The 13,424-nt window shown below is 38.4% G+C and overlaps 1 protein-coding gene across 1 annotated transcript in view; it reads left to right on the top strand.

Annotated features, from left to right (window-relative positions):
- The window catches only part of LOC124266239 (phosphatidylinositol 3,4,5-trisphosphate 3-phosphatase TPTE2-like), a 94,708-nt gene extending 82,648 nt beyond the window's left edge, over positions 1 to 12,060 (top strand). Inside the window, 10 exon segments of the mRNA XM_046701055.1 lie at positions 1,899 to 1,959; positions 2,665 to 2,746; positions 3,003 to 3,153; positions 4,201 to 4,281; positions 5,567 to 5,669; positions 7,781 to 7,875; positions 8,136 to 8,231; positions 9,882 to 9,955; positions 10,184 to 10,301; positions 11,595 to 12,060. Coding sequence (XP_046557011.1) covers positions 1,899 to 1,959; positions 2,665 to 2,746; positions 3,003 to 3,153; positions 4,201 to 4,281; positions 5,567 to 5,669; positions 7,781 to 7,875; positions 8,136 to 8,231; positions 9,882 to 9,955; positions 10,184 to 10,301 — 861 coding nt within the window. The 3' untranslated portion in view covers positions 11,595 to 12,060.
- The last annotated feature ends 1,364 nt before the right edge of the window (positions 12,061 to 13,424 follow it).

Genomic DNA, 13,424 nt, shown 5'->3' with positions numbered 1-13,424 from the left:
AATTTGCAAAAACTCAAAGAAAGAATTATGTGTTTTTCTGTATTGTTTGTTTAACAAACATAACCAGGAAAATGTGATAAATGCCGCTAACCAATTATTTTTCGATGATTGATACGGTTGCAATGAACCAATCATCAATTATGAGATTTTAGCCAATTTCAACACTAATGCAAATTAGCTTCTAGTGTTTGGCCGTGTTGTGGGGATCAGGAGCTCAAACAGCTCTGGGGCAGTGGGGTAGCCCTAATGGTTCAAAGTGTTCACTTGTCCAATGAGGCCTGGGTTTGAATCCCCACATGGGCACAGTGTGTGAAGCTCATTTCTGAGTATCCTCTGCTGTGATATTCCTGAATATTGCTGCTAAAACCTAATATTCACTACTCACTCAGGCAATGCACTTTAGTTTATTTTGTATAGTTAGTCCATTGGGCAAGGTGGTTACCAATAATTGTGGGTTTGAGTCGGTTCCCCCCGATTAAGGTTCCTGGTTTGTCAACACTGTATTCATGCTTGTGGGTTCCTCTGAGGTGGTAAACAGTGGATCTGGATCCTTGATTGCTTTGGATCATCATTGAGCAGGGATGCTGACATATAGCAAGAATACTTTTGAAGCAGCATTAAACCCAACAAACTCACTCACCAGTTAAATGCCAAGTCTTGTTTACCAAACATACTGAGATTTTGTAGTAGCAGTGTATGAAATAAGGCCCGTCCGACCGCCTGAGACAGGCTAGATTTTGTAGTAGCAGTGTATGAAATAAGGCCCGTCCGACCGCCTGAGACAGGCTAGATATTGTAGTAGCAGTGTATGAAATAAGGCCCGTCCGACTGCCTGAGACAGGCTAGATTTTGTAGTAGCAGTGTATGAAATAAGGCCCGTCCGACCGCCTGAGACAGGCTAGATTTTGTAGTAGCAGTGTATGAAATAAGGCCCGTCCGATCCGACCGCCTGAGACAGGCTAGATTTTGTAGTAGCAGTGTATGAAATAAGGCCCGTCCGACTGCCTGAGACAGGCTAGATTTTGTAGTAGCAGTGTATGAAATAAGGCCCGTCCGACCGCCTGAGACAGGCTAGATTTTGTAGTAGCAGTGTATGAAATAAGGGTCCGACCGTCCGACTGCCTGAGACAGGCTGAGATTTTGTAGTAGCAGTGTATGAAATAAGGCTCCGTCCGACTGCCTGAGACAGGCTAGATTTTGTAGTAGCAGTGTATGAAATAAGGCCGATCCGGCCCTGAGACAGGCTAGATTTTGTAGTAGCAGTGTATGAAATAAGGCCCGTCCGACTTGGGTATTATGTAATGGCAGTGTATGAAATAAGGCCTGAGACAGGCTAGATTTTGTAGTAGCAGTGTATGAAATAAGGCCCGTCCGACCGCCTGAGACAGGCTAGATTTTGTAGTAGCAGTGTATGAAATAAGGCCCGTCCGACCGCCTGAGACGGGCTGGGTATTGTAGTAGCAGTGTATGAAATAAGGCCCGTCCGACCACCTGTTACAGGCTAGATTTCTGACGGACAGTCTAAATTTACAGCTCGCCAACCCGATGGTCTGGTGCAAATTTTAGATTTTAGATGTTCCATACATCTGAGTAAATTCACCATATCTTGATGTCTGGTCTGGTTAAATCCATTTTGGGCTGATAACATTTTGAAGTTACCAGCCCTGATGTCTGGCAGGGTTTTTGGCTTATTTCATATACTGGTAGTAGTAATTTTATAATTTCTAATTCTGCACGAACAAGAGACATACCAAGTATAGTGAGTCAATGTTTTGATCTGACTTTGTGTTGAGAATATACGTGGCCACAATGCATTAATGTGTTCATGTGGGATCACAGTCATCTAGAGAGTCAGGGAAGAGTTTCTGGGGAATCTGCATTACAATCTTTAATTTCAGGAAGTTGCCAGGTTTTTCAACACCAAGCATCCAGGGCATTACAGAATATATAATTTATGCAGTAAGTATTGCTAGTGGCAGGTGATTCTGTAGTGATGTGGATTCTGTCGTTTGTGTTTGTCAACATATGTCTCTGTGATATCCTCACTGTGACTAGACCGCCTCCATGGTGTAGCGGTTACAGCGTCCGCCTGGAGAGCGGAAGGTTGCAGGTTCTATCCCCGACCGCGTCATACCAAAAGACGTTAAAATATGGTACTTGTTGCTCCCTGCTTGGCGTTTGGCATTAATGGGTACAACAAGGACTGGTCGGCTCGGAGTCAGTATAATGTGTCTGAACGGGGTATTCATGCTTCACTGCAGCATGGTATCTCAGTGGGCTAGCACTATAAAACCAGCTTCAGTCTGGGCTAGTACAAGCAGCCGCACATACACATACGAGCGCATGCACGTCGTCATATGATTGTGATCTCATCTGACTGTGACATTTTCTGGCTGTGTCATAGTTTCAGTGTGACTTTGTATAACTTTGGCATTATGTGACTTACCATGTCTGATTGTAATGTTGACAGTAGCAACATCCTACTGTAACTTTGACTGTAACCATGTCTGACTGTGACTGTGACTTTAACCATGTAACTTTGACTGTAACCATGTCTGATTGTAATGTTGACTATAACAATATATTCAACATGGTATATTTTGTGTATCATACATTATTCATAAGCATACTAGTGATACCGATTTTCCTCTTTCATTTCTCCAGGTGAGCGAGATTACGATGAGACGTTATTTTATAAGAATGTGCGGCGAGTTTTCATCGACGATCACAATGTGCCTAAACTTGAGTAAGAACAATTTTAAATATCTTTCATATAAATGTATAAATTATGCTGAAATTGTACATGCAGATACACAGTATAAGGGAGACAACTCCCATGTCATCAATCATCATTTGCTTATATTAAATATAGTTTTATCAGAATTGTTTATTATTATGATGGCTTTGATATTTTGTTTTGGTTTCTTTTAAAATATTTAACTATTATTAAAAATGTTTTAGTTTATTGAACAGGATGAGAAAATATTGTTTTGTTTTTTCAGGGACATGTTGAAATTTACTGATGACGTCCGTGAATGGATGGCATCTGATGGCAGCAACATTATCGCAATTCATTGCAAGGGAGGAAAAGGTCGGACTGGGACGATGATTTGTACTTGGCTGATTGATTGTGGCTTGTTTGAAGAAGCGGAGGTAAGACAGCAAGTTGGGAAACTGTAATACTGTCAGTGATAACTTTGTGCTTGTGTAATAGGTGAGGTGAAATTGGGTTTTACGTCCCGCTGGAGAATATTTCGCTCATATGACGACGTGCATGCGTGTGTATGTGTAGGTGCGGCTGCTTGTACTAGCCCAGACTGAAGCTGGTTTTATAGTGCTAGCCCACTGAGATACCATGCCGCAGTGAAGCATGAATACCCCACTCAGACACATTATACTGACTCTGAGCCGACCAGTCCTTGTTGTACCCATAAATGCCGAGCGCCAAGCAGGGACCAACAAGTACCATATTTTAACGTCTTTTGGTATGACGCGATCGGGGATCGAACCCGCGACCTTCCGCTCTACGGGCGGACGCTCTAACCACTACACCACGGAGGCGGTGTGCTTGTGTAATAACATAGGGTTATTGATATATAGACTGATACTAACAGTATAGTTATGTAAAAGTTGACAAAGATGGGTTTATTTGCTGATGATGTTAGTAAGGAGAGTCTGACTCTGTCTGTAAGCAATGGAGGGGTAACCTTGACGTTAAAGTGTGAATTGGCCCATGGGTTTTAAACCTCATTTGGGTAATCTGTACATGAAGTCGATTCTTTCTTTCTACTTTTGAATATTTGGAGTAATTAAAAAATTGAAAACCATTAAAAACACAGTCTCATGTCTTGTGTCATCTATTTCTCATAGCATTGTCAGAGTCCAAATATATTTCCATCACTCTATTGAGTGGTAAATTTTTAATTATTTTTTTTCGGATCATTTTTAAAACATTGTTGTTTTCTCTTTCTATTGATCACTGATTAATATTGTTGTTTCATGACATCTGTTTAACTGAGTCAAATCTCACTATGGTGGGCACGAATATTGCTGGTAGTGCTGATTTGAAGCAATAGGTGTGCAAGAGTTGTCTCCCTTGATTCTCCACCGTGCCGTATGATGAAGATAATGGGTTGTCAGGGTAGATGATGTGTTGCTAGGGTATGTCCAGTCAGTAGTTTCTGTCTTGTTGTGCTGCAGGAGAGTCTCACCTACTTTGGTGATCGTCGGACGGACCTGAGTGTTGGAAAGTCCTTCCAGGGTGTGGAGACTCCCAGCCAGGTGAACTAAACTTATTGATTATTGCATACATAACATGGGAAAAGAGCTGAGAGATTAAATCTTTGTCCTCCAAATTTGTTGAATACTATTACTGAAACCAGAATTACTTAAGCTTGGAATTTTATATTGGCTGAAGATAATGATGCTCTTCTACACACTTGTTTCATGATAATCTGATAAACGCTGAAAATATTCATGATAATTTGATAGAAACTGAAGTTGTTCATGATAAACTAGAGGAGGTGGGGTGGCCTAGTGGTTAAAGTGTTTGCTTGTCAAGCCAAAAACCTGGGCTTGATTCCCCATCCGGGTACATTCTGTTAACCTTGTGATGTAAATTGTCATTTAGTATGTGCTGTCATCCAATGGCAGCGTTTCAAATTCCCGCCTGCCCAACCGTCCAGAACGGTCTATTTTCAACTCGGACGGTCAAATTTCAAAAGTAGCCTGTCCGGTGGTCTGGTAGATATTTTTACCCCTAACAGTAAATATTTCATAATATCAGACAGGTACTCTTGTCGTCAGTTTGAGGTGTTTACGGTTTTATGATGATTATGTTAAACTACATATGATTGGACAGTTCATGTTACAATAACCAATCACAACACATGTACTTTCAGTTTACCTAAACTCGGTGCATTGCCTGTTAGTGCTATGTAGTTCATTGCGATGCCTACAGCAGGGATGTACATGGAGTCCTGTATTTGAGGGTCCCTGGAACTCTTAATTTTCAGGGGTCCTGGACAACAAAATGGGGGTCCCAGACACTTAAATATTATTATTATTAATACTGTTATTGTATTGTGTATCATGATTATCACATTGTTACAGTAATTAAATTGCAAATAATACCATAACCTGGCTAGTAGCAAACTCAGTGATAACTTATTGTCACTTGATTGGAATTTTTGCAAAAAGTATTTGGACTTTCTCTGAGTCCATGTGGACGTCCTAATAAATTTTGTTGCATCCATTGTCAATTTTTATGCATATACGACACAGGAATACGCGTCCTGTAAATCCCTGCTACAAACAGTAACATGACTAACCTGATTTTGTTTGTTTTTTATTGTTGAAAACCGGACAGGCAAGTTTGTATCCGGACTGGTAATTTTTTAAATGGACTTCACACATTTGCCGATATGGGGAATTGAACCTGTGTGTTTGGCTCTAAGAGTGAACACTTTAATCACTGGCCTACCCTGTAGCTGATAAAGGTTTGAACAGTGTACAGATATCACTTATATGCCCCATCATTGAAAGGATCAACTGTTTTGATTTCCAGAGTCGTTATGTTGGGTACTATGAGAAGATAAAGAATGACAACCGGCAACTACCTCCAAAGAAATATATGAAAATTACATCCATAAAAATAGAAGGAATCACAGGTAATTTTATCAGTGTTGTTGACTAGTTGTTATGAGTCGTCTACTAGGTGTTATTATTCCAAATCACATGTTATCCTTCCTGGTCAAAATATACTGAACAGATATAGTAAGGGAACAGGAATAGTATTTTTAGGGTGAGATATATTTATATAATCATGTGCTTAGACTTCATTACATGTGTCATATATCAGGTGTTATCCATACTATTATATATGCAATGTTACTGTCATATAACAGGTGTTATCCATACTATTATATATGCAATGTTACTGTCATATATCAGGTGTTATCCTTACTATTATATATGCAATGTTACTGTCATATATCAGGTGTTATCCATACTATTATATATGCAATGTTACTGTCATATATCAGGTGTTATCCATACTATTATATATGCAATGTTACTGTCATATATCAGGTGTTATCCATTATTATATCTGAGATCAAATGTCATATCCATACTATGTGTGTATATCAGGTGTTATCCATCGCCCTATATGCAATGTTACTGTCATATTATCAGGTGTTATCCATACTATTATATATGCAATGTTATGTCATATATTACAGAACTTCCATACTATTATATATGCAATCTTCCTACGCCATGTGCTTTCCATTGTTATCCATACATGATATCCTCAAACATCAGATATATCTTGTGTTATCCATCCTACATTAGATATGACTAGTGTTATCCTCATACATCAGGTTATCCATAACTAGTGCTATCCTCCTACATCGGGTATATCTAGTGTTATCCATACTATTATATATGCAATGTTACTGTCATATATCAGGTGTTATCCATACTATTATATATGCAATGTTACTGTCATATATCAGGTGTTATCCAGGTACTATTATCCTACATCAGATATAAGTAGTGTTATCCTCCTACATCAGTTGGTATCCAACTAGTGTTAATGTTACATCGGGTATAACTAGTGTTATCCTCCTACATCAGGTGATATATAGGTATAACATATTGTTATGTTATCCTCCTACATCATACTGTGTATATCCATCCTTATCCATCTATAACAGGTGTTATCCTCCTACATCAGGTATAACTAGTGTTATCCTCCTACATCAGGTATAACTAGTGTTATCCTCCTACATCGGGTATAACAAGTGTTATCCTCCTACATCAGGTATGACTAGTGTTCTTCAGTATAACTGCAGTGTTATCCATCAGGTATAACTAGTGTTATCCTCCTACATCAGGTATAACTAGTGTTATCCTCCTACATCAGGTATAACTAGTGTTATCCTCCTACATCAGGTATAACTAGTGTTATCCTCCTACATCGGGTATAACTAGTGTTATCCTCCTACATCGGGTATAACTAGTGTTATCCTCCTACATCAGGTATAACTAGTGTTATCCTCCTACATCGTGTATAACTAGTGTTATCCTTACATCCTAGTGTTATCCTCCTACATCGGGTATAACTAGTGTTATCCTCCTACATCGGGTATAACTAGTGTTATCCTGACATCAGGTATAACTAGTGTTATAGATATACATAGTGACCTGTCCATGGAGATCAGGTGTTATCCTCCTACATCAGGTATGACTAGTGTTATCCTCCTACATCAGGTATATCCTCCTGCATCAGGTATAACTTGTGTTATCCTCCTGCATCAGGTATAACTAGTGTTATCCTCCTTCATCAGGTATAACTAGTGTTATCCTCCTATATCAGGTATAACTAATGTTATCCTCCTACATCAGGTATAACTAGTGTTATCCCTTCATCAGGTGTATCTAGGTATATCCTCCTGCATCACATGTATATTGACCAGGTGTGTTATCCTCCGGTAGTCATGTCCATGGAGATCAGGTGTTATCCACCTACATCAAGTATAACTAATGTTATCCTCCTACATCAGGTATAACTAGTGTTATCCTCCTACATGAGATATAACTAGTGTTATCCTCCTACATGAGATATAACTAGTGTTATCCTCCTACATCAAGTATAACTAGTGTTATCCTCCTACATCAGGTATAACTAGTGTTATCCTCCTACATCAGGTATATAACTAGTGTTACGGTGATATAACTAGTGTTATGTCCACATCACATGTCTGTTATTGACCAGGTGATGACGGGCGGTGTGACTCTGTCCATGGAGATGTTTCGGCGGATGACCTGCACATCTTTGAATGTGTCGTCGGTACAGGCGTAAACTGCCAGGTAACTCTCAGGTTTACCTCATCAGTGTTTTTATTGATCTTAAAAGGTATGTAACTCCATTATTCCTTGACATCAGTTTGGTATTGCTTAAACCATACTGAAATTTGGTGATATTTTTATCCTAGAACCAGCAACCAGGACTGGAGCCGTTTGATTTATTATGTTGGACAATGATGAAACCAGACTTGAAATGATGTTGTCCAGATTTACAGGGTGTTCTGATAGATGCAAGTGCTGTATATTGAGTAACTTGTTTACAGCTGATGAAGTACACGGACAGCGACAGTATCATCATCAATCTGCAGAACAGCCCCCGACTGGAGGGCGACATCAAGGTCATGTTCCACTCCACAAATGTAAGCCAGGTCTCCATAAGCCAGGTCTTTGTATTCTTGGTCTCCATAATCCAGTTCTTTGTATGCTAGTTCTCCATAAGCCAGTTCCTTTTATGTTCCTTCTCCATGAACCAGTTCCTTGTATGCTAGTTCTTGCTACGCCTGTTCTCCATAAGCCAGTTCTTTGTATGCTAGTTCTCCATAAGCCAGTTATTTGTAAATCAGTTCTCCATAAGCCAGTGCTTTGTATGCTGGTCCTTGATAAGCCAGGCCTTTGTAAGCCAGTTCTTGATAAGTCAGTTCTTTGTAAGCCAGTTCTTTGTATGGTAGTTTTTAATAAGCCAGTTCTTTGTAAGCCAGTTCTTTGTATGGTAGTCCTTGATAAGCCAGTCCTTTTATGCTAGTCCTTGATAATCCAGTCCTTTGTATGCTAGTCCTTGATAAGCTAATTCTTTGTATGTTAGTTCTTGATAATCCAGTTCTTTGTATGCTAGTCCTTGATAAGCTAATTCTTTGTATGTTAGTTCTTGATAATCCAGTCCTTTGTATGCTAGTTTTTGATAAGTCAGTTCTTTGTAAGCCAGTTCTTTGTATGGAAGTCCTTGATAAGCCAGTCCTTTTATGCTGGTCCTTGATAATCCAGTCCTTTGTATGCTAGTCCTTGATAAGCTAATTCTTTGTATGTTAGTTCTTGATAATCCAGTTCTTTGTATGCTAGTTTTTGATAAGCCAGTTCTTTGTAAGCCAGTTCTTTGTATGGTAGTCCTTGATAAGCCAGTCCTTTTATGCTAGTTTTTATTAAGCCAGTTCTTTGTATGCTAGTCCTTTTGATATGGTAGTCCTTGATAAGCCAGTCTTTTATGCTAGTCCTTGATAATCCAGTCCTTTGTGTGCTAGTGATAAGTTCTTTGTATGTTAGTTCTTGATAATCCAGATAAAGTTCTTTGTAAGCCAGTTCTTTGTATGCTGTTTTGATAAGTTCCAGTGATAAGCCAGGCCTTTGTAAGCCAGTTCTTGATAAGTCAGTTCCTTGGAAGCCAGTTCTTTGTAATCCAGTTCTTTGTATGCTAGTTTTTAATAAGCCAGTTCTTTGTAAGCCAGTTCTTTGTATGCTAGATTTTAATAAGCCAGTTCTTTGTAAGCAGGGATGCACACCCACCCTCCTTTTGTCCTGAAACTGTATTAAATGACCATTGACCGACCCCACCCCCATCCAATTTCTGAACTGTGCACCCCCTTTTCTCAAAAAGCTGTATCTGCCCCTGATAAGCCAGTTCTTGATAAGCCAGTTCTGTGCATGTGAGTTCTTTATAAGCCAGTTCTTCATTAGCCATATTTATTATTGTTGTAAACTGCTGCAGCTCAGCAACATTCAAGCAGTATGATGCCAGTCGGTCCATAACAGCTTCGAACCAGTGGCTGATATTATGAGCAACAGTTCATGACTGCTTCAGTTCTCATAGTGTTCACATGACTTGTTCTTGTATAATAAGTAAATGAGTAATCATGGCTTTACAGAAATGTGTATATTTCTACATGATAATTATACCACTGAGGTTATTTTACATCTGTGACAAATCTTTAAAAAAATTTAAATTTAAAAATTTCATTGTAAAGCAGTAACTTTGGAAATTGTGATAATTTAAATGTGTCTGAATTGTAAATTTCCAGGTGCGTCTTCCAAAGGGCTATGACAAGTGCCCGTTCTATTTCTGGTTCAACACGGCCTTCATAGAAGATCATAAGTGAGTCGTTCTGTCGGATCTACTTCGTCTGTGTCATTATATCCCTTTCAGAAACACTTGCAATGAAAATATCCTGATAAACTTCAGCCAATCAATTTCTTTAAAAACATTGATATTTGTTGTTGTTTACTTGGACTTTTGTTAAGATATCTGCTTACAGGCAGTTTTCTGTATTATGATCATTACATTACAGACAGTGAATTAGAATGAATTCAGTGCTTTTTTCAGATTACACATGGCTCGAAGTGAAATTGACAACCCTCACAAAAAGAAGGTCTACCATGTATTCAGGGAAAGCTTTGCCATTGAAGTCAACTTTGAAGATGTCAATCCTGATTTCCTATGAGTAAGTTCATCCTTCTATGCTCACATTTGAAAAATGCTGGTTATGAGTGAGTGAGTGAGATTAGTTTTATGCCACACTCAGCAAAATTCCAGCTATATGGCGGCAGTCTGTAAATAATCAAGTCTGGACCAGACAATCCAGTGATCAACAGCATGAGCATGGATCTGCGCACTTGGGAACCGATGACATGTTTCAACCAAGTAAGTGAGCCTGACCACCCGATCCCATTAGTCGCCTCTTACGACAAGCATGGATTACTGAAGATCAATATTCTAACCTGGACCTTCCACGGATCCTGGTTATGAAGTGTGGCATAACTGAGTGGATGCTAATTATGATGATTATGATTATTTTGACCATGACTATGTAAGATAAAAAATACAAGATGTTTTATTTAACGTTCGTTGTAACAGGTAACAATATTACATTATAGCATAAGTTATGTGATGACACTTCCTTAGTGAAGTACAAATTCTGGTTCCATTGAGGAATCAAACCTACTCTTTCACTGTGAGGTACCAATTTGCCAGCACACAAAGTCAGCAATCTAACCCGACTCAGCCACTGATGTTTTCAGAAAATGGAAGTCTGACAACTGATTGTCTAGGCCACATACTTTGCGTACCCCTCTGCCAAGTGTACATTGGCCCTGCTCCCATGGCCGAAAGCTGTAATACACAATGCATTTTAGAAAGTGGTCAAATGTAACATGAGTTCTATCTGGGATTACATTTTCTTAGTTAAGTACAAATTCCAGTACCTTTCTGGGCTTAGTCCCATCCATGATTTGAACCTTCTTTCTGAGAGTGATGCACCACACTGCCAGCACACAATGTCAGTGATCTCACCCTCTCAGACACCTGGACATCCGTTCAGAACTATTGTCAGTGATCTCACCCCCTCAGACACCTGGACATCCATTCAGAACTATTGGCATTGTGTGTTTTGGCAATACTGACTGACTGACTGAGTTTGGTTTTACGCCGCTTTTAGCAATATTCCAGCAACATCACGGCGGGGGACACCAGAAATGGGCTTCACACATTGTACCCATGTGGGGATTCGAACCCGGGTCTTCGGCGTGATGAGCCAATGCTTTATAACCACTAGGCTACCCCACCGCCCTGTTTTAGCAATAGGAGACATGCCAACATAAACAGGTTTACAGTAAACTTAAACAGGAAGTAGAAGGAAATGGCGAGAATCATCTATCATGTTCATTATCTGTCCGTCCATGCATCAGTCTGTCATTCTCTCCTTATTCAACTTGACAATTATTATGTATTTCAACAGGTTCAATGACCGGTGTTCATTAACTACACTTCGACTGAACATCCAGACCAGATGAACACAACACAAGTGATGTTTGCCCCATTTTCGACTGCCAAAGTGAGATCTACACCAATTGTGAAGACCCAAGTGAGATGTCCGCTATTTTCAATGACCCAATTGAGATCTACACCAGTTTAAAAGAAACGCACAAGATCTACACCGTTTTGGATAGCCTCACTCTACACCAGTTTTGAAGATCCATGTGAGATCTACACTATTTTGGATGGAATCACCTGAGACCTACATTTTGTTAACAGATCCCAAGTGAAATCTACACAAGTTCTTATCCCATGAGGGAAGATTCCATTTATATTTATATTTGTCCAAATCTGACTGTTCATTCAGATTGGTAGATTGTACATCTCTCCATGTCTCTCTCCGAAAACATCAGCAGGCAGAGGAAAGAATGTATTAAAAGCACAAATGCAACACGTATTGTCACCATTTCCCCATGTAGTTAAACATAATAATATGTAAAGTATATGAATAATTTAACAATTGACCAATCATAGTGCACATCAAACAGAGCTGATTAAAATGGATACCAAAAAATGGATAATGAAGGAAGTCTTCATTTCATACTTAAGTAATTAGTAATCAGTTTATGTTTGAATAAAGAATTGAAAATTCTTTTTAATTACAATTTATAAGCAATATATTTCTAGCTCCTGAATCTGTTATTTTTATTTAATCTGCTTAATATTTATGTACAGACAAAAACATATTTGTAATCAGTGAAACATTTTGGTTTACCGGTGGGCTACAAAATAAAACACTACGTAGCATAGATTCTGTGCCAGGATTGCCAATACCTGATAATACTGTGTTTCTAAAGTCTTTTTCAAAATTAAATCTGGTCAATTTAAAAATGGATTTGTTGTCTAGTCTTGTACCTTACATTGCTTAGTATGGACAATTTTTATGCAAATTTACCTGCCTTATGATATTCAGTTCAATATATTAAGTCAATATATTATTTTCCTAACAGTATATTTGAAATATGTCTGGTTCATGTATGTTTATGTATTTACATCATATGATGTTAGTTGCCAGGGATATTTCACTGGGTATACAGACAGGAATATGTGAATAAATTAAAATACTCACAGGGAATCATGAAACAATTATCATTGAAATATTCAGTATGATTTACTTAGACTAAGTTGTTCGGTGTCAAATTTTGATATAAATATTTATGAATTTTTCAAAGAATGACTTGAGTTGAAGTTTCATATAACATTACTCAACACGTAAGTAATAATGTTTAAGCATGTGTCCAAATCTCTTGAAATATAATTTTGATAATGAATGGAAAACAAATTAAATGTATTTTGTATACAGACCTATTATTTCACCGATATTGACACTTGTCAATCAACTGACAAATAACCCTTGTCAGGACGTTTCTATGCAAAGAGCACAATATCAATATAAGTATATAATAATATGTTTTCAATGTTTTGTCCAGAACATAAATATGTTGTCTTTGTTTTTTTTGCATGGATTTTCACACTTTAGCACAAAACGATATTTACATATTCAGCATAGAAGATAAATTGAATTCGAGGAAGTTTATGATCCCAGTCAGAAGGTAGTGCAATAACAGGTAACCTTGACCATGACCTTTACCTTGACCTTGAACATGTTGTGCAATTACAGACAACAGTGACCTTGAACAATGCCATGTAATGGCAATAAGAACTTGAGATTACTTCCTGTAGACTGCAGTAGTTTCTTCAGGAAATGTACATAGGTGTAGGTTTCATTTGCTCCAGGAACCAATGCTTCTCT

The sequence above is a fragment of the Haliotis rubra genome, unplaced genomic scaffold, assembly GCF_003918875.1.
Source record: "Haliotis rubra isolate DU_JTF1 unplaced genomic scaffold, ASM391887v1 Scf124, whole genome shotgun sequence".
Classification (NCBI taxonomy): domain Eukaryota; kingdom Metazoa; phylum Mollusca; class Gastropoda; order Lepetellida; family Haliotidae; genus Haliotis; species Haliotis rubra.
The sequence above is the reverse complement of the archived record's forward strand: the minus strand, read 5'-3'. Positions and strand labels throughout refer to the sequence as shown.